Source organism: Poecile atricapillus, chromosome 2 (genome assembly GCF_030490865.1).
Source record: "Poecile atricapillus isolate bPoeAtr1 chromosome 2, bPoeAtr1.hap1, whole genome shotgun sequence".
Taxonomy (NCBI): Eukaryota; Metazoa; Chordata; class Aves; order Passeriformes; family Paridae; genus Poecile; species Poecile atricapillus.
In genome coordinates, this window is record NC_081250.1 from 55,059,670 (window position 1) to 55,080,228 (window position 20,559).

The 20,559-nt window shown below is 36.2% G+C and overlaps 1 protein-coding gene across 7 annotated transcripts in view; it reads left to right on the forward strand.

The window, feature by feature from the left end:
• Positions 1-20,559, forward strand: part of GOLGA4 (golgin A4) — a 79,973-nt gene that overhangs the window by 54,871 nt on the left and 4,543 nt on the right. For 6 of the 7 annotated variants that reach the window (XM_058830391.1, XM_058830392.1, XM_058830387.1 and 3 more), the window contains 10 exons: positions 641-796; positions 2,925-7,003; positions 7,698-7,819; positions 8,727-8,857; positions 12,937-13,050; positions 15,450-15,470; positions 15,639-15,707; positions 16,303-16,378; positions 18,176-18,279; positions 19,951-20,037. In XM_058830391.1, coding sequence (XP_058686374.1) covers positions 641-796; positions 2,925-7,003; positions 7,698-7,819; positions 8,727-8,857; positions 12,937-13,050; positions 15,450-15,470; positions 15,639-15,707; positions 16,303-16,378; positions 18,176-18,279; positions 19,951-20,037 — 4,959 coding nt within the window. The remainder of the gene's footprint in view (positions 1-640; positions 797-2,924; positions 7,004-7,697; positions 7,820-8,726; positions 8,858-12,936; positions 13,051-15,449; positions 15,471-15,638; positions 15,708-16,302; positions 16,379-18,175; positions 18,280-19,950; positions 20,038-20,559) is intronic. The other variant, XM_058830389.1, reaches the window with a different exon arrangement.

The window sequence follows — 20,559 nt, forward strand, 5'->3', positions numbered from 1 at the left end:
CATCAGAAAAAAGCATTTTCTTCGAGATCAAACTGGGAAAAATTTTGGTATTCTTTGCACTTTTTCATGAACTGTAATCCACTGTGGATAATAATGTAATATTGCCTAAATAGTTGATATATATATGTAACATATATGCATATATATCATCTATATATATATCTGTTACAAATAGTGGATTGGTTTTTGTGCCTCTCCATGACAGATAGTGACTAGGACTGAGAGACTTCGACAGCCCTGTCCTGAATATATTTTTCTACCTGTTTCACAGATTGCTTCCTTAATTGTAAGAAATAGAAGCTTAAAAATATATTAGCAGTGAAAGCAAGTGAGAACAGCTTCATTCCTCTCAGATGTTATTTTTTATTCTCAATTAATAGTGCTAAACAAATCGAAATTGAAGGCTTTGATTGCATTGTTTTTCATGCAAAGACAAATGGTTTCCAAGAAAAAAAAAGGAAGTGAATTATTAGTTATGTTTTCACAGATGAAATACAAACTCCATGTGTTTTTGTGTAGAAAATAAAGGTGATTAGTGTATGACTCCTGTTAACTGATTTGAAAATATCCTATCATAATGTTCTTGAAGGTGTGATGACTATATTTATAATTTATTGTTTAATTGTACTTCTTCATGCAGGAAAAAAATCAGAGTGAGTGCTTAAAAGCCCTTCAAGAGCGAGAGCAGCAAGAATCCCTAGCCTTAGAAGAATTAGAGCTGCAGAAGAAAGCCATACAGTCTGAGTGTGACAAGAAAGTTGAGAAGATGCGTCAAGAAGTAGAGACTTGTAGAACTGTGAGTAAAGATTCCAAAAGACTAAGCATTTGCAAGTATGTGTTTACTGTGACAAGTTTACAAATGGGGATTTGTTGTGATTGGGTTTTGTGGGATTAAAGTGACAAAAGTTTAATATAATGGCATGCTATTCTGCAGCCCCTAGTTTTATATAAAATTAGGTGGCAAAATATAGAAATACATTCACTTTTCACCATGGTGTGGGGTATGAATTTGTATCAATCTACTTAATTTTTAGGTATGTTACAAAGAGGAGTTAAATTACAGGCTGTTTAATTTCTGGGTACTGCTACCTTATAAATGCTTTTAAGGGTACTTTAGTAAGTGTTACAAACAAGTGTTTGAGATCACTTAAAAAAATCAGCAGCAAGGGTATCTCTAAAAACCAGATTTAATATTAAGTGACAGCACAACGAAGTTCATTAGCAAGATTCGCTCTACTACTTACAAGACAGTTAAAGTACACTAAGGAAAAACAAGATACAACATAGCCAAAGAAAATCCAGGCAATCAAGCAGAAAACTGAGAAATATCTAGGGTGTGGGTGGGTGGGTGGGTGGGTTCAGGTGTGTGTGATAAGGACAGTGAGAGCAGAGATGAAAAGGAATACAGCTGGAAAGTTTTAACAGCACTTAAACATGAGAGTACTTTAACTTAAATTATACCTTAAACTTAACAATTTAACAAGGGAATAACACTTAACTTATACCTAACTCAACTTACAACGTTATCTTAACAATTTAGCGGAGGAATAATATTTGACAGCATTCAACCTAACCTATAAATTAAAATTATCAATTTAGCAAAGAAAACACTTAGCAGCATTCCACTTAGCTTATAAATTACTGGCTTAACCTTACTGCAGGTCTAACTTACATAGATTCCTAAGGTGCTTAAAAATCTAAGCAGTCAGCATTTCTCCTAGCTTTGCTATAGCATATGTTCATACAGCATATGTGTATGCACACAGACTTAGAGTTAGTGCAAGCGACGTGTCTGTGAAAAATTCCCCTCAAAGGTAAGTGAAATACTCACCTTGGATGCCTTTACATCTCCCCAATGAGTGAAGGGTTGAGCCTCAAGGAGTGAGGATGTTGGCCCAGTATTTGTCATTTTTTGTCAATCCTCCAAGTATCTTGAATCTGAGAATCTTGAGAGTTTGCTAGTTCTGACAGGTGTCCCACTCAGAGGGAGATTGCTGGTTGCAGCCTGCTGTGGTCCAGGAGAGCTCAAAGGGCCCCATTATGGACTGCTGCTTACAGGAGTTTAGTCGTAACAATGTTCCATCCTGGCCACAGTTTGTGTTGGCACTTTCTTTGAAAGTGGGAGAACAGGGATGTTATGCCATTCAGGCAAGAAAAGTAGTTTCCAGTGCTGTTTGTAAGGAAAACCCAAGCTCGTTAGACAGCAGCAGTTCCTGGGAATAGATAGGGTTTCTGATAAGCTTGGGAAGAGGTGAGTTCAGGTGCTGTTTTTTCAAGGTTGAAGCATAACGAGCATTTCTCAGATATCAGTGTAGCCTGAAAAGTAGGGAGGGAATGCACCACCACAGTAAGCAAAAAGACTTGCTTAAATTTTTGACGTGTCCTTTGCTTTATGTAATGAGTAAGACTGTATTATCTGCTAATGCAAGTTTGTACATTATTCTATTACTCCCAGATATTATGGAAGTTTTGTCTATAGAAGCATTGAAGCTTTACAGCAGCATTTCCATTGGAGGTAGAATTATGATAAATCAGTAGGCAGGTACAAAACTCCATAATACTGTTGTAAATTCCCTATATTTTTCATCCTATATGTTGGTATTTTAGTTTAGGAAGAAAATGCAACATATTTCTCATAAATATCTCATTACTTAACTTTATTTAAATTAGTTACATTCTTTTCAAGTTTTTGTGTTTATTTTCACTGCAATGAAATAGAAAATTTTTTATTAACTAACTCTCCATAATGGAAACAAAAATGAGAACAAATCAGATGAATGAAAGGCTTACAGAAAACGTTGACATTCACTAAAAAGAATGGAATAAGTGACCTGTAGTTATGTGAACCTGGTAAGATTCAAAAAAATTTAATCAAATTGTTACCTTTTGAATATTCATATTCTTTTAAAACTGTATTCTAACAGAGGATTCTTGAACTGGAAAGTTCTCTTACAAAGTATTTGCAAGATGACAGAAAGCAGTCAGAGGAATTAAATACTCTCGTAGAGTCTGAAAAATACCAGCACAGTAAGGAAATCAATGATATGGTTGAAAAACACAATAAAGAACTGGAGAACGTGAAACAGCAGCAAGAAAAGCTTTGGACAGAAAAACTTGAAATTTTAAAGCAACAACAAATAACTGAAATAGAAAAAATAAGAGAGAAACATCAAGAAGAGATAGAAACCATTTTGAAAGAGAAAGAAACAATTTTCCGTGCACACATAGAAGAGATGAATGAAAAAACGTTAGAAAAGCTTGACGTGAAACAAACAGAATTAGAAGCACTATCTTCTGAGCTATCAGAAGCACTAAAAAGACGTCATGGTTTAGAACAAGAGCTTTCAGAATTAAATAATAAAATGTATGAAGCAAAGCAAGAGATGGAAGGAAAGTTGGAAGAAGAGAGGAAACAGCACAATGAAGTGATTGAAACAATGTTAAAAGAGCATGAAGTGTCTATTCAAGGTGTTGAGAAGGTACTCAAAGAGGAACTCAACAAGCTCAAACAGTCACTGGAGGAGAAAGACAGACATTTGGAAGAATTAAAAGCACATGAACAGAAAATGAAGGAATCTGCAGAAAGATCTGAAGCTGAACTTGTCCAAATGTCTCCAAAACTAGAGGAGCAAAGCAGTGAAAATACACAGAAAGTAACTACTCTAACACAGCAGTATGAATGTCAACTGAAGGACTTACAAAGAAAGGCTGATGAGATGAAGAGAAGTCTGACTGAGAAGGAAAATGAAATGGAGAACATAAAGAAGTTACAGAACAAGGAAGTGGAAGAGCTTAAACAGAAATTGCTAGCTGCAGAGGAGAGAACTACTGCTTTACAAGGAGAGTATGAAAGTAAACTGAAATGTCAGGAGAAGAAACTAGAGAAAATGAAACAGAAATCAAAAGATATGCAGGAGACTTTCAAAAATAAACTTGCTGAGCAGGAAGCTAAACTTAAAAAAGAGCTTGAAAACAAGCAGTTAGAATTCAGTCAGAAAGAGAGTGAATTCAATACTAAAATTTTGGAAATGGCACATGCTAGCTCATCTGGAATCAATGATGCAGTGTCAAAGCTGGAATCTAATCAAAAAGAGCAACTAGACAGTCTCGCTGAGGACCACAGGAGGAAATTGGAAGAAGTAAACCAAAGCTGGGAAAAGAAACTTAGTCAGCAGATTGAAGAGCTCAAGGAAGAACATGATATGAAAATGCAAGAGAAAGAGAAGGAAGTTGGAGACCTGAAACAGAAGCTTTTCATCTTCAGTGCTGAAAAGGAGGACTCCAGAACAGAAATAACCCAACTGAAGGAAGAGCAAGTGAAAAGGGAAGAGTGCCTGAAGGAATTGCAAGAACAGCTAAGCCAGTCAGTGGCTAAGGTGAATGATTTGTCAGATAAGGAAAGTGACCTGAAAACACAGTTGAAAAAATTGGAAAGTGATCTTAAACAGTCCCTGAAACAGCAGACAGGACTTCAGGAACAGCTCAGTAAACAGAAAGCAGTTGAAGAGAAGGACAAAGCCACAATTTCTGAGCTGGCTGATAAACTGAGAACCCTTGAAGAGAAACTCCAGACTGTGCAGTCTTCTCAGTATAAAGATCATGAAAATTACGAGAAAAAAATAGAGGCAATTCGGCTAAAAGAGACAGAGTTTAAAAGGTTGTCAGGAGAACTTGCAGCCCAGTTGGATGCTTGGAAGAGTGCTGAAGCTTTGTTGCAAACTAAAGGCAATGAATTAATTGAAAAATGTAGTGAAAAAGTTGGCATAGTAATAAATAAAATTGCAGACTGTGAGCGCCAAACTGCGAAAGTTAAAGAAGCAATATTAATCAAAACAAATAGGATAACTGAAATAGAAGCTCAGCTTAGAGAAATAACTGAGCATCATTCTGCTGCTACTACTTCTTTGCAAAAGTCAATGCAAGAGCTGCAGGAGAAGGACAATTTAATTATGTCCATGAGAGCTGATATTGAAGGACTCATGAAAGAAAAAGAACAATTGCAGAAAGAGGGAGGACATCAGCAACAAGCAGCATCAGAGAAAGAAACTTGCATAACACAGCTGAGGAAAGAGTTATCTGAAAATATCAATGCTGTCACATCAATGAGGGAAGAGCTCCAGGAAAAACAATCTGAAGTGTCTGCTCTCAACAAAACAGTTACTGACCTTAATGTTAGACTTGAAAGCACAGTAAGTTTAACAGAGAAGGAAGCAGCCATATCTTTGTTAAGCAAACAACATCAAGAGGATCGGTTGCAGTTGTTAAACCAAGTAGAAGAGTTATCATCCAGAATTGAGATGCTGAGTCAAGAAAAAGCATCAGCTCTTGATCAGATAGATCATTGCACAGCGCAGCTGTCAGAGTGGAAGATGAAAGCGCAAACCAGGTTTACACAAAACCATGATACCATCAAAGATTTGCAGAGCAAACTTGAATTAAGCAATGCTGAAGCCAGTAAAAAAGATGAAGAGCTAAATAAACTGAAGGAACAGCTGGCTAAACAAAGCAAGAATCTTGATAGTTTAAAAAGTGAATTGGAACAAAAGCAAAACAGGAGGGAAAAGGAAGAAAGTCAGTTAACCTCAAAGTTAAAAAAACAAGCAGCAAAAATTGCTGAACTAGAAAAAGACATTGCTCAGAAAGCTTTAGAAAATGATTCCTTGGTGGAGGAACTTAAAAAGTGTAATGAACAAAAAAACACAGAGAAAAAAGAAATAGCTTGGCAACTCCATCAGGCAGAGAAGGTGGCTTTTGAAAAAGAAAATAGATTTAAGAAGGCTGAAGAAAAAGTGCTTAATCTTGAGAAGCAAATAGGTTCACTGAAAGCTGATTTTGAAGCAAAGGAGAAGGAATTTGATCAAATGAAGTCAGTGATACTTAAAAGGAAAGAGGAAGAACTGAAAGAATTAGAAGAGAGACTGAATGCAGAGAACAGCACTAAGCTGGCTGATCTGAAAAAGAAGGCAGAGCAAAAAATAGGTTCTATTAGAAAGCAATTACTGTCTCAGATGGAAGAAAAGGAACAGCAATATAAGCAAGATAAGGAGGATCAATTAAGAAAGTTGGAGCAGAAGTTACAGGAGAAAGAAGCCAAAATTGAGTCATTAGAAGAAAAAATTAAGTCAACAAGAGATTCCACAGAATTAGAGAAGGAGATGCTGGAAAAAGTAGAGAGTGTAAAAGCTGCTGTAGAACAAGAAAAAAATACCTTACTTGAGAGTGTCCAGCAGACATACAAAGAGAAGATGCACATGTTGGAGAAGGACTTAACTGAGAAAGATGCGTTATTACAGAAGTATGAGAAGGAGCAACGAGAGAGTAATGACTGTCATCTAGAACTGCAAAACAAACAGAAAGAACTCCTTAAAAAACTAGAATGTGTTGAGAAGAGCCACGAGGAAGAGCAGGTTAGGACCAGAAGTCTCAGGAAAGAACTTGAGGAGCAAACAAAAAAATATTCATTGTTAGCGGATGAGCATGCTTGTTGTGGTGGTGTTTTAGCAAACAGTAAGGAAGAATTGAAAGTTAAAGAACAAAAATATCTTGATATGGAGAATATAATTGGAGATTTACAGAAAAAAATGCAGGAAAAGGAGGCAGTCAGTCAGTCTTTAGAACAGAAGATAAAAGAGTTAGAAAATAATATGGTGAAGAAAAGTGAAGTGCATAAGATTGAGATGGAAGATGCGAGTTTAAGATATGAAGAAAAGCTAAAATGTCTACAGCAACAGTTGGGTGAAAGAAATGACAGTCTTAAAGCTTTTGAGGAAAATGCTGAAGAAAAGGCCAGATCTGTTTTGGAGCTGCAGAAGTTACTAGTTGATTTGCAGAACCAGCAGAAGGACTTACAGACTAAACTGGAAGAGACTGAAGGAGAGAAACAGAAACTACGCAAAGAGGTGAATCATCTTCAAAAAGACATACGTACGCTGCGAAAGGAACATCAGCAAGAGCTTGACATAGTAAAGAAGGAGTCCTTAGAGGAAATGGAGCAGAAGATCAGGTAAATTCTTTGTTCTTGTTCGTGTTACCATTTCTTTATTTTATCTCTGTCCGCTAAAACCTCAAGAATACTTTTCTAAAACTCAGTTTGTAACAAGGAAATAATAACTGATATTTTTCTTTGATTGTTCTAAATAGACTTAGAGAAACAAAAGGGTTTTGATGTTTATCAGAGTAATATCATTCTGATTTGTTTCAGTGATGTTAATTGTCAACATTGCTGAATTATGTAATAAAATTTGATTTTTCTCAAACAAGAAACAAATTTATTAAAACTTAGTACTGAGAGTTTCATGTTCAGATGATATCAATAATTGTTCATATGTTTTGCACAAAATGTGGTGTGCTGTTCAATCTTAATTTCTCAAGCAATTCTAAAAATTGCCTAGAAGTTCTTTTTATGGCATATTCTTCCAGTTCTTCAACTTCCTCAGCAAAAACTCCATATCTTTGAAAGGGTTCAATTTCTGTTTTTAAATGAAACACCTATGCCTACCAGGTGAATTAGATAGGAGAGAAAGAAAAAACTTCCCTGAATTAATTTGAATTAATAATAATTGAGATTATATAATTCAAAACCATCCCATTCTAAAATAGTTTTGAAGAAATTCTCATATCTCTAGTCTTGCCTTGTGTTTTCACACACTCTTTAAACATTGTATTTCCTTGCTGTATGTTTTGACATTTTTTTACAGATGTGAACATGAAGACATTGAGTTAAAGCACAACTCCACCTTAAAGCAGTTAATAAGAGAGTTCAACACTCAGCTGGCTCAAAAAGAGAGAGAATTGGAAACAGCAGTAAAAGAGACAATCAGTAAGTGAAATATTAATATAACCATAATCAGTAAAATAGAGAACTGAATCTTCAGTCATTGTTGTTTTGGGGGAGTGATTTTACCTGTAACTGTGATAAACACAACATGTGTTTTATGAATGTCTGGAGAACTTAGGGAAAGAACTTCTCTTGCTCAGGAAATAACTTAAATATTCGTATTGTAGTACAATTAGAAAAATGCATATGTAGCTGTTCTGGAGGATGGATCTTTGATCTAGCACTCTTTATATCTGCCATGGCAAGAGTTACCCATGATAGCGATAGGTACCTATCTTTCTGGCATACATAGAAAAGAAAATGAGAGTAAAATTTTTAAGATGAAAGTGCATTGGTAAGTTTCCATTGCAATGCTACTTTGTCTCCAGTAGTACTAGCTTTAACATTCCATTTTTGAATACATGGCACCTGGAGAGTGCCTTTTAGAGAAAATTAGGTCCATCTGAGAAACAGAATTATGTTTTCTTAGCTGCATCTTGCAGACTTCATTCTCTAACCACTAACAGGTACCATCTGGGTATGATGTCTGATTCTAACACAATGTGGTTATAACTAGAGTACAGTATATTTTGTATTTTGAAAAAGTTTCAATCACGTCTCTAGATAGAATAAGAGATAAAATTAGTTGACAAATATTGCTTGTCATCTTCTAGAAACTAAAAGCAGCACCAGGTAGAAAAAATTGCCCCAGGTATCAAACTGCAGAAAACAAATTTTGTACATGTTAAGGATCAAGGGACATAATAGTAACTGATAGTGTGAAAAAAATTATTTTTCCTGGCGAGTTTTCCTTATAGTTACTTTAAAGCATTTTCTAAATACTGTTATGACTTATTTAAAAAAAAAAAAAAGCGCTTTTTTTAATACTGCCTAACTTTTTTTTTCTCAGGTAAAGCCCAGGAGGTGGAAAATGAATTGATAGAAAATCATCACATAGAGACAACACAGCTGCAAAAAATAATAGTTGAAAAAGATGATGATCTAAAAAGAACTGTGAAAAAATATGAAGAAATCCTTGAGGTACCTTTTTCAAAAGTGATATGACTACCTAATTTCAAAATAACTCCTTTGTGATTGCATATCTAGACAGAAAACTAGTTCTTTCTAGTAAAGGTCTTACCGCTTGAATTTCACTTGATGCCTCTGGTGACCTAGCTTGCAATTAAGACATTTGTTTCTGTAGTTTATGGGCATGAAAGAACATCAGAAATTAAGCCCTAACTCTGATCATTCAATAGAAATTAGATGGCTAAGTCCTTACATCTTTGAGCAGTTTGTGTGCCAGACTGGAATGAGAAAACTGAGTGACATTTAAGCTTTTGTTTTTTGTTTTTTAAGCTTTTTTGGTTTTTTGTTTGGTTTTTAATAAGGATTTAAATACAGTGTTTATGGGCAGTCTCACTTTCTGTCTCCTTCCTCTGATGTCCTGCTGAGATAGGTGTCATAGTCATTAAAGTAAGGTTCTGTTCCATGCAGGGTGCAGTGTGTTTGCATAGCTTTTATGCTAGTAAATATTTCTTTCTTTTGCTTGTAATGAACAGTTTTTCTGCATTATATTTGCAGATAGATATAATTTTTCTCTAGTAACATTCAACCAGAAGTTACCAGCCAATTTTAGTTTAAGGCTACTTCACCAAGGAGGCCTCCTGTTTTAGCCAAGTAAATTGTCCCAGTCCTGCCTGTATGTGTTGAAAAGATTAAATGGTTTTCAGCACTAGACTGTGCATCATATTGGAATGCAGGCTTTAACTTTGTTAATCTTGGTCCACTTTGCACAAATAGTGTAATAAAAACTGTTCCATGAATAGAGTCAGCAGTAATAGAAGATCTATGTACCTAACATTACTGAGTGCTTCATGCTAAGAATTTCAAACGTGTAAGCAGGCTGATGTGTTCACTCTGATTTTTTATCTTCTAGCAGAATGAATAGCATTAGCAGGGTTTTACATTTAGAATCCCCTTCTGTTTCCTAATTTAGAAAAATTTATTGATACAAAAAAAATATGGAGGGGTTGTGGGAGTTTTGTTTTGGTGGTCGGGGTTTTTTGTGCTTGTTTTTTTTTTTTTTTGTTTTTGTTTGTTTGGGTTTTTTTTGTTTTGTTTTGGGATTTTTTTTGTGTGTGTGTGTGGTTTTTGTTTGTTTGTGGGTTTTGTTTTGTAGGGTTGTGTTTTTTGTAACATAGATCTAAATTCTGCATCTCTGGAGGATTTAAATTTCTCTTACCTCAGTGTGCAGTGTGTTGCCATTCAGGTCTTTGCTTTATAAGCCCAGATAGGTATGTGATTTCAAGTCACACAGGTGTAATTCCTCTGTGTTTTCTGCTCCTTTCATCCTTAATGTCAGAAACAAGCATGATGTAGTCATTGTATGATTCTGAAGGTTTAGGCTAATTTGACTTATGTACAGTTGGAGGATTTGTCATTTTTTTGCGTCTCATTGATGATGGCAGTGACATCCTGGAACTGAAATAAACTGTAGTTTGATATTTTAAATTACAGAATACATAGGAATTCTGAATACCTATCTTTCATACTGTGAGTGTTTTATTTCTATTATTTTAGGCAATTAAAAAAAAATAGAGAGGTTTTTTTTCCCTGAAAGAAGAATTGCAAACATCTCAAATGTTGAAAAATATTTATGTTAAATTGAATGTACAACATGCTCATTGACATCTCTGATAGAAATAGGAACATGTGCATCACCAGATTTAGCCAAAAGTTTCCAGTTATTACCCCACTTATACTTCACTTGGCTGATGATGCATTTGAGAAATTTCGTGTTGTGCAGTTTGTCTCAAACAGTAAGAAGATGAAGCAAAACCAAAGCCAATTGCAAGAATGAATCTTGCTCATATAACTTTGTTGCTCTCTGTTGTGTTTTAAACATGGTTGATGCTAAAAATTGTCCAACTTGATTTGAGTATTTATCCTCGAAGACAAGCAAGAATCCTTACATCTGTTAAACTTAATGTGATTTACTTGTGAAGTGCTCCACTTTTGCTTTGTGTGCTGTTTCCTTTCATGAAAAATTTCATCACGTAAGGCTTCATGAAAGTTTCCCTAATTAAAGAATTTTTAGATTGGCATAGCCTCTAATATGGGAGATAAGTGGTTTTTCCTCAGCTAAAGTATATCATTAGAGAAAAATTGAATGCTGTTTTCCAGCTAGTTTGTTTTAAGCCTAACTATGAGCTAACAATAAAATACCTAACTTCAGTTATGTATCCTTTCCTTTGTTAAAATGCCTTCCATGAGAGTACAGGATAGGCTTTCTGATTAAGATTTGGGAAATTACAACTTTTTTGAAGTCTTAGTCTATAACTGATTAAATTGAACTAGCATGTAGTTTATTTTCAGAGTTTGCCAGGTGCTATATAGAACAATAAGCCCTTACTGTAAATACAGATCAGTAGCATGTTGGAAGCCCATTTGATCGCTAGTGGTTTCCAATTTAAAATAATAATCTCTCTTCAGGGGTTTATCCAAATAATTGCTTACAGGTATGTCCCTTTTACAAAAGTGTCATTCATCATTTTGAGTTTAATTTCTTTTCAGCCTTTCAACTGCATTTTTACCAAGAATGAAGTGCATTCAATTGTGATTTATTTAATTAAATAGTTGTGTACAAATTATAAAATTTTAGACTCTTGGTGGACAAAAAAATCAAAACATCTGCAAAAGCCAAAAGAACAACAGTCACTATCCCTGAACATGCCAGATATTTACAGTTTTTAACCTGGGGAGTATCACCATCTATAAAAAAAAGAAAAAAAATTCTTTTTTTAATCAACGATTAATTGTTGATGCACTTCTTAGGATGTAGAAGAATCATGGGAATGAATAGAAGCTAACATTGTTTGCAGGTCATGCTGTTTGAGCAAGGTTTTCCTTGAGCATGGATATTTTTTAAACTTTGAGACTGTGAAAATTGCTCAGATACCGCATCCTTTCATTTTTTGTGGATAGATTTGTTTTGTTTGTTTTTTGTGATGCATGTGGGCTGAGAGGCTGTATGGGGAAGATGTTTTATTCTTAAGTCATGTGCAAGGAACACCTTAAAAATTGGTCTTAGAGGGAAATAATTATTTTTTTAGTAATGGCATACTGTAAGACGATTAAGCTTTCTAGTCGTAGAAAAGACTTTTCCAGAGAATTTTCCATAGAATTTTCTGTATCATTATAATTGATACTTCTGAGATTTTTGAATAGAAGAAAATTTCCATCAGCAGTTCTGGACTTTTTATCACTTAATTAATTGTACTAATTTGACTTGAGGTACTACTGTATTATTGGAGCCATCAGCTGACTGACTGCCCTGTACAGTTAGCACGAGTGAAACTGGAGTTTTAGTTCAGCAGCGGAGACATGCACTAGGAATTGGAGTGCTGTTTTATAAGGTCCCTAACATACTCTTGTCACAAAAAGGTCAGAGGGGATACAGTTTTTAAATAAACTTGTTTTTGCAAACTGCCATATAGATGGATTAACTTCCTAGGATTTAGGTAGTTGTATTTTTCTCCTATACAGGAAAAGTTAATTTCCTCCCTACCATTCTTGTTACTGCTTCTTTCCTCCACACTGAATACTGCCTTCAAAACCCTTAAGAACGGGAAATTGTTGGTCATTGTTTTGGAAAATGTGCTTAAAACTGTTTTAGTAACATCTTTGTGAGATGGCTGAGGAAAAGATTTAGGTCCTTGTCATTTCCATAGCATAGGAGTTCATTCTGTGTTGTCATCTACCCCTTCCATGAAGGTTATGACCTTCATGCACTTACTGGATTATACTCAAAAGCTGTTTTAGTGTGAAAGAGAAATAGAACTTTTTTGGAATTTAAAAAAATGTAACTGTTATCCTAACTATGTAATCTTTAGGAGGCCTACAAAATCTTGTTAAGCACCAATTTTTTTTCTTGGTCTATTCTGTAGGAGTCTGGTGTAACTAGCTTTTACACAAATATCAAGCATATCCTTTCTGTGTATAGTATAATGTTTGTGTATAATATAACGTTTGTTGATTGCTTTATGTCCACCATAGTTAAAGTTTTGAGTAGTTATATGATTAATTGTCTTAAGTAATTTTTTGCCTGTATTTTGAAGTCTCGTGAAGAAGAGATGACAGCAAAAGTTCAAGAGTTGCAGGCACAGCTGGAAGACTTGCAGAAGGAATACAAACAAAGGATTGCAGAAGAGGAACATTGCAACAGTGAAAAAGTGAGCTGAAACTGACATTTGTTTTTATATCTCTAACTTTGAAAATCTTGGTCCGCATGAAATTCTGTCGTTTATTCCTAATTGGACTTTTATTTATATATCTGTCCTTTACTTTCACATACAAAATGAATCTCTTTAGAATTTGCAATATTTGGTACTACCTTTTAATTGATATGTTGAAAAGTTCAGGTCTGTTGTTACTATTGAGGTTGGGGTTTTTTGTTGTCTATGTGTGTTTATGTTGATTTTACTGAAAGCCCTTTAGAAGGAAAGAAAATCCCATTAAGTCATTTTTAGAGTGATTTTTTAAAATTTCAAATTTCACAGATGTCTGAAGTAGTGCCTTCAATGTATCAATTATGGACAGAGAGCCCTTCATTGAAAGAAGACTGCCTTCATTCTTTTGTCTTTCTGAGATCAGATTTTAATTTGAGTTCTTTGGTGAAAATACTACTAGCTGTTATTACACTGAGGCAAGAAAAAGTGTACAAGTTGAGTCACTGATGAGAATTCATATTGACCTTACTTTTAAATTTTTTGTTTTTAAAACAGGTAGCCCTGGGGAGAGTAAATTTATATATTTGACATTAGTAACCTAAAGTACAAATTGTCTCATTGTCCTAGTGTTTGTTACTTTTGTCTTGTATACAAAACCCGTTATATTACATTTCATAATTAGTCCATGGTATGTGTTGTTTTCGTAACAGGAAAAGCAGAAATACTTGTATAAGACTGCCTTGTATTCGTAAGCCTTGTTAATATATGATGACTACTGATAGTCTTATATAATCTTATTATCTAGAGGAAGATTCTTAAAGAGACTCCTAACTTCTAAAACATGATTATGAAAAGTCTGAAGAGTACTTTTTCTTTAGGACTTGTTTGTTAACTGTTTCACTCCTAGTTTGTTATAGCAGTCTGCTATAAATACAGGCAGTCATTTAGTACTGTATTATACATGCATCTTCTGGATTACTGATATGACATGAAAGTTATATCAAATTTATATACTGGCAATGGTATTTCCTGTATTCATGTATTCAACTCAGAAGCAATGCATCCCAACAAGGAGTAAAGCAAGCAAAAATTCCAGGAGGCTTCCTTGGATGAATAAGGACCTGCTAGACAAACTCAGAGAAAAAAAAAAAAGAGAAGCTTTTAGGAAGTGGAAACAAGGACAGGTGGCTTGAGAGTAATACGGGGAAATTGTACGGGAAGCTAGGGACAAAGTTAGGGAAGCCAAAGCCCAGTTAGAATTGTTCTCGCCAGGGAAGTTAAGGCAAACAGGAAGGGCTTCTATACATATGGTACAAACAAAAGAAAGACTAGGGATAATGTGGGCCCTCTTTGGAAGGAAATGGGAAACCTGGCTACCCTGGACAAAGAGAAGGCTGAGAGTCGTCTCAACGACTTCTGTGCCTCTCTCTTCAATGGGAAGTACTCCAGCCACTCCACCCAAGTCATGAAAGGCAGATGCAGGGATTGGGAGGATGAAGACCCTGAGCCCCCTTGTCGTGGTTTGATACTGGTGAAACGCAAGGCAGCCATTAGAGCCGCTCACTCACCCTTCCTTGCCACAGCTGGGCAGAGGAGAGAAAAATTTAATGAAGGCTTCATGAGTTGAGATAAGGACTGTGAGAAGACACTCCAAGGGCAAAATAGGCTCAACTTAGAGTTACAAAGTGAATTTATTACTAACAAAGTCAGAAGAGGATAATGAGAAGTAAATTAAGACCTTAAAAACACCTTTTCTTCCCCCTGCCCCTCCCTCCTTCTCAACGACAGCACAGCGAGAGAGGGGGTGAGGGTTTTGATCAGTTCATCACCCAAAGTTTTGTTCTGATGCTCAGGGAGAGGAGTTCTTCCCCTGCTACACCATGGGGTCCCTTCCCATGGGAGATAGTTCTCAGTGAACTTCTCCAGTGTAGTTCCAATCTCACGAGCAGCAGTCCTGCCAAAACTGCTGCAGTGTGAGTTCCTCCCACAGGCACACAGTCCTCCCAGCTGCAGTGTGGGTCACTCTTCCATGGGCTGCAGCCTTCCAAGGACAGGCTGTTCCAGCCTGGAAGCAGGGACCTCCTTTCTCCCTCCACCAGGTCTCCCACTGGATCACAGCACTAGCAGTCAAACAGTTTGAAGTCTTCCATTGACTGGAGTGTCTTCTCACAGTCCTTATCTCAACTCATGAAGCCTTCATTAAATTTTTCTCTCCTCTGCCCAGCTGTGGCAGGGAAGGGTGAGTGAGCGGCTCTAATTAATTTATTTATTTGGTAATTTCAATTTTTATCATCCTCAATTAACACATTGTATCAGAACTAGATGATTGATATTTATTTCTTCTGTGCTTGATATAGTCAGTATTTTTCATACATTTTAATTAAATTTTTTTGTTGTTGTAGGTCACAATAACAGAACTAAAGGTAAGTCTTACATGTTATTGATTTTCCTCCTTAATACTTTTGTTGTGGAGCAGTTTTAAAGCTGAAATACTGCTTATAAGTTTGTGTGTGTTAAAAGGAGAAATAGATTTATTGCAAATGTACCTATGATGTATTTTCAGCAATTTCCATATGTGACTGTCTTTTCAGGCACAACTTGCACAGAAGACAACACTAGTCAATGATTCAAAACTGAAGGAGCAGGAATTGAAAGAGCAGGTAAGGGTGATGTTTGATGAGTAAGAAGTAGTCTTGTTTGATACTCTGTGTTTGCAGTATTAAAAGGTTTGTTCTTTTCAAATGATGATGTGGTACATCTCCATACAAGGTACTATGAGTATAATAGGCAAAAAAATAGTTTTCACTCATTCTTGCTCTCAGAAGATCTGTTTACTTTTCAAGATACTCCTCTATGCCTTGAGAATAAAAATACCACGTACTTGTGATACTTGTTAGCAAAGCAATTGCACAGTGAAAAAGGGAACAGTACACTATGAAATTCTGGAATTTTTTTCAAAACTTAAACTTTTTCATGTTTAAGTACAATTTTTGGTGTATACTTTTTTTATCTTTGCTTATATATAAAATAGAAATGTGAATATACACATAACATCTGCTATAGCTATTTTTATGTGTATATACACATGTACAACATTGAAACAGTTTTTAATAACACAGTTTTTAATGTTTTCCTTCCTTAAAAAGCAAATGTATTTTGCTTTTATAAGAAATGATACATAGCTGGAATATTTCAGTTATGCTTATTTTAGCTGCTAGTTAACACCGTTTATCATGTCAACTGTTCTCTATTTAGATTCATGTACTGGAGGACCGGCTGAAACATTACGAGAAAAATATGTATGTCACATCAGTTGGAACACCATATAGAGGTAAGTACACAGTTTTTATCACAAATAAGTTTTTCATTTGTTAGAAAGATACAGTTTGGTCTAGAAAATAAAACTTCAGTCTTTAATATGCTTACATACACTTATGACAGCCTTGTTTTCACTTGTCTATTATAATAGAGTTGGTGGGTGATTTCAGATTACCAAATCACACAGCTTTTTGTTTGATGTTTTCTTTTTTACGTCATCTAGTTAAAAGAGCTCTGTATCAGAGTTCTTAAACTCTCTGCAGTGCAGGACCCAAGAGTATCCAGTAGACAGGGGCAGAGATGGGCATACCTACAGCAGGGCACAGGCAGGAACAGGAGGTCCCAGGCTGAGCTGGGATACATCCCTTGGACCCTTGGCAGGAGGTGGTGGGGCTGGGGGTCCCAGGGGAGGCTGGTTCCAGCCACCCAAGGCCTGTGAGCAGCCCCAGGACCCAGACAGAAGCAGGCTTGCACTACTCATGTGCTGTCCTTTAGGCACTGGTGGCTGGACAGTTTGGAAATAGAGTATGGGCATATGGCCCTTCTCTCTGGTGGTATACTGTTCCTCTCAGACTCTTAAGATAAGATAGAAAAACGCACAAGGAAATGAACAGGTATTGCTCACCTCCGTAAGATATGCAGCTGTTTAGTTGAGGCTCAAGCAGACTTGACGGCTCAAGCATTGAGCCTTGCTAAAGTTATAGACGGGGGGTTTTCCCATCCTTTGCAGACCCATCTTAGCCGGATGAACTCAGAAGACTTTCAAAACCATGCTACACTTGATTTTTGCAAATTTGTGCAAATGGTCATATTTTCTCAGGATGATATACATCTCTCATCCCCTCAAAAGGTCCATGCCTCCTCTCAAGGTGATTTGAGCCAATGATGGGAGATGGTTGTGGGTATTAATTGCCTTCTGCTAGTGCAGGGCTGGGGAGAAATGTAATCAAGGACTTGTTCAGAATTTTCTGGTAGGGAGAGAAGCAGGAAGCATAGCATAGCATACTTCACCTGGAAGGGACCAACATCAGTTTTGTATTTCAGCTGTGTGACCACTTCAGGGCTGATGAAAAGGTAAAGTATGTTTTTAAGGGCACTGTCCAAATGCCTCTGCAACATTGACAAATGTGAGGCATCAACCACCTCTTCAAGAGGTCTTTTCCAGAGTTTGACATCCTCTTGATAAAGAAATGTTTCCTCACATCAAGTCTGAACTCCCCATGATAGATGAAGGTTTCAACCATTTTCCATGTGTCCTGGCACTGGGTACCAGGGAGAAGAGAGCCACACTTGCCTATCAGTGTCTCTTCAGGAAGCCACAGAGAGCACTGAGGTCACCCCTTAGTCTCCATCTATCCATATTAGACAAACCCAGACTCCTCATCTGCTTTTCAGAGGACATGCCTGCCAGCACCTTATCCAGTAGCAGAGGTACCCTCTGGGTGTGTTCATGTACCTTCACATCCTTTTTAAGTGGTAGGGCCCTGAACTGCACACAGTACTCAAGGTGAGGCTGCACCAGTGCTGAATAGGATGGGATAATCACCTCGTTTGACCGACTGATGATGCTGTGTTTGATGCACTCCAGGATGAGGTTTGCCCTCTTGGCTGCCAAGGGCACATACACTGATGACTCCTGTTGCACCTCCTGCCAACCAGCACCCCCAAATGTCTTTCTGAAGGGCTGCAGTTACTCCATCCCAGGTGCAGAATACAGCATTTGTTCTTGTTTGGTTTCATGCCATTAGTGAAACTTGGATTCAGATGAGTGACTTACAGTATAAATATTCTATTATTTTTGTTTACACAGATGGCAACCTTCACCATACTGACATTTCCCTGTTTGAGGAACCCACTGAGTTTGAATACTTGAGGAAAGTGCTCTTTGAATATATGATGGGTCGTGAGACAAAGGTATAGAAATTTATATATGCTGACAGGTGATTCAGGTTAGAGTAAGGTTTAACACCCTTGCTGTATAGATGTGAACTACCATATGTGTGTGATTTGTTATATGCTTTTTATTTCTGACACAAGGTTCAATAGGCTTTCACATTTTTTATCCAAAGATACAAGATCCATAACTTCAAAACTTTGTCAGCCTGCGAAGATGAGTGGTAGGTGGAGGGCGTATTCACATCTTTCACCACTGTATCTATCAAGACAAAAACCTTCATGAGTAGATATGGTTTTATCAGCAAAAGTCCTGTTGTCAGTCAAACTTAATGTAAAATTAAAGCTGGTACGAACAGTATTAGAAAAAGTGATCTTTTGATGTAATCTTGACACAAACATGTTAAGTAACTGTTGTATTAAATCACCGTTTGTTAGTAGCTGTGTTACCAGCTGAAGATGGTGAAATACCTTTTCAGTAGCTGCTTAAAGATGTTTCATAGTATTCCCAAATCTGTGTACCTCTTAAAAGTAGTGAAAAGCTGGACAGTGGGCTTCATTATTTCATCTGCTGGTTTTCTTTCAGTCATTAGATGTGTTGCTGGAGGACACTGAGCTTAGTGTCTGCTCTTACCAGGATTATACAATGTAATCATGATTTTATGGATATGTCTTGAGAACTGGTTTTGTCCAGCTACACGGACTGGAAAACCATGAGCAGTGACGATTTGAATGATAAAACTTTATAAAATGCTTAAGTATGCTTGTAAAGTATTACTGTGCTTTCCACCACCACCCCCAACACAGTTCTTGAATTAAGAGAGCTATATTGTAATTTATCTTCTCGGTACAGATATTCCTTTCTCTCAACTTCTATCTTCCTGGACAAGAAGAGGCATTTTTTTTAATCTAATTTTGTCTTGTAACATCATTCTGGTGGCCCTTCCCTGTGTATGATCCCCTCTTGTAGTGCAAATATGTATGCTTTGTCTCAAAGGTTCTTCAGTAATGGAATTGTTGATATCTCTGGACATGCTTCCTCTTTTACGAACAGAGTTCAAAAGAATCTGTGCAAATTATCTGGGACGTTTTGCCAACCATGAATCCTAGTAAATGATACTGGAATGTGATCAAGACATTAATGAATGCACCAGTTGGTCTACAGTATTGAAGACTTAAGAGAAATGTGGAGGTTGATATGGATCTAAGAGTCAGGAATTAGTGTCATGACTTGTAATGTGTAACTTACCACATGCTTTGTAAAATACTTGACAAAGGTGTGTGTGTGTCCTTATTGGGAGGTTTTACTGTCTTGCCCTCCAGTCCAACTTTATTATTTGCCACTTGCTTGGCAGGGTATCTGCAACCAGATTGACAGATTGCTTTTTCTAGGCCTGCATTTTATCTAGTATGCTGTCTTATTAATGGACTCTTATAATTTGAGCATAGATACCATACAACTTCCATCACAGTGCAGTAGCTGAAGTTTGTGACCATGTGCAGACATTGTTTTCATATAATTCACATCATGCATATACAGTGTGAAACAAATAGTTATATCTTACTAATTTCACTGTTTTCTATTGACATTAAAAAATAGTATCCAGTATTATTAAATTAAATTAATTTAAAAATATTACAAAGCATTTTTGTGGGTGTGGAATTATGTATTGATAACATATATCTCTTTAGACAATGGCCAAGGTTATAACAACAGTGCTGAAGTTTCCAGCAGATCAGACTCAGAAGATACTAGAACGAGAAGACGCTCGACCAATGGTAAGTTATGTAAGTAAATTAAGTTTATGCAAGAGGATTAGGTTTCAAGAATAAGGAATTAGAAACTTTTTTTATGTCTTCTTTTCCCTGTGTCCACATTCAAGTGGACTCCTCTACTTTTCTAAATTAAAAAAGTAATCTGACATATTAAATATATATATAAATACATATAATATATAAAATTCATGCTTCTTAAATTCAATTTTCTGTGCAGTCATAGCAGTTTTTATACAAAAATATATTAAGAAATATTTTTCAGCCCTGGGATAAAATTTCTGGCAAAAACAACAGGCATTTTGCTTGTAGAATAGAAAGTTGATCATTTCAGTTAGCTAAGATATGTGTGTTTGAACAGTTCTATCTTAAGTGGATATCCTAACAAGATTGGGAGTTTGATTAGGTTTTGAGGTTTTTTGTGTGAGCCTGCCTTATTTCTGCACTGAAAAAGCACAAAAATACATTAGTTCACTCTGGGTCAGGACAGATCAAAAATAAGAGTTGTCAACACTTTGGTATTGTCTT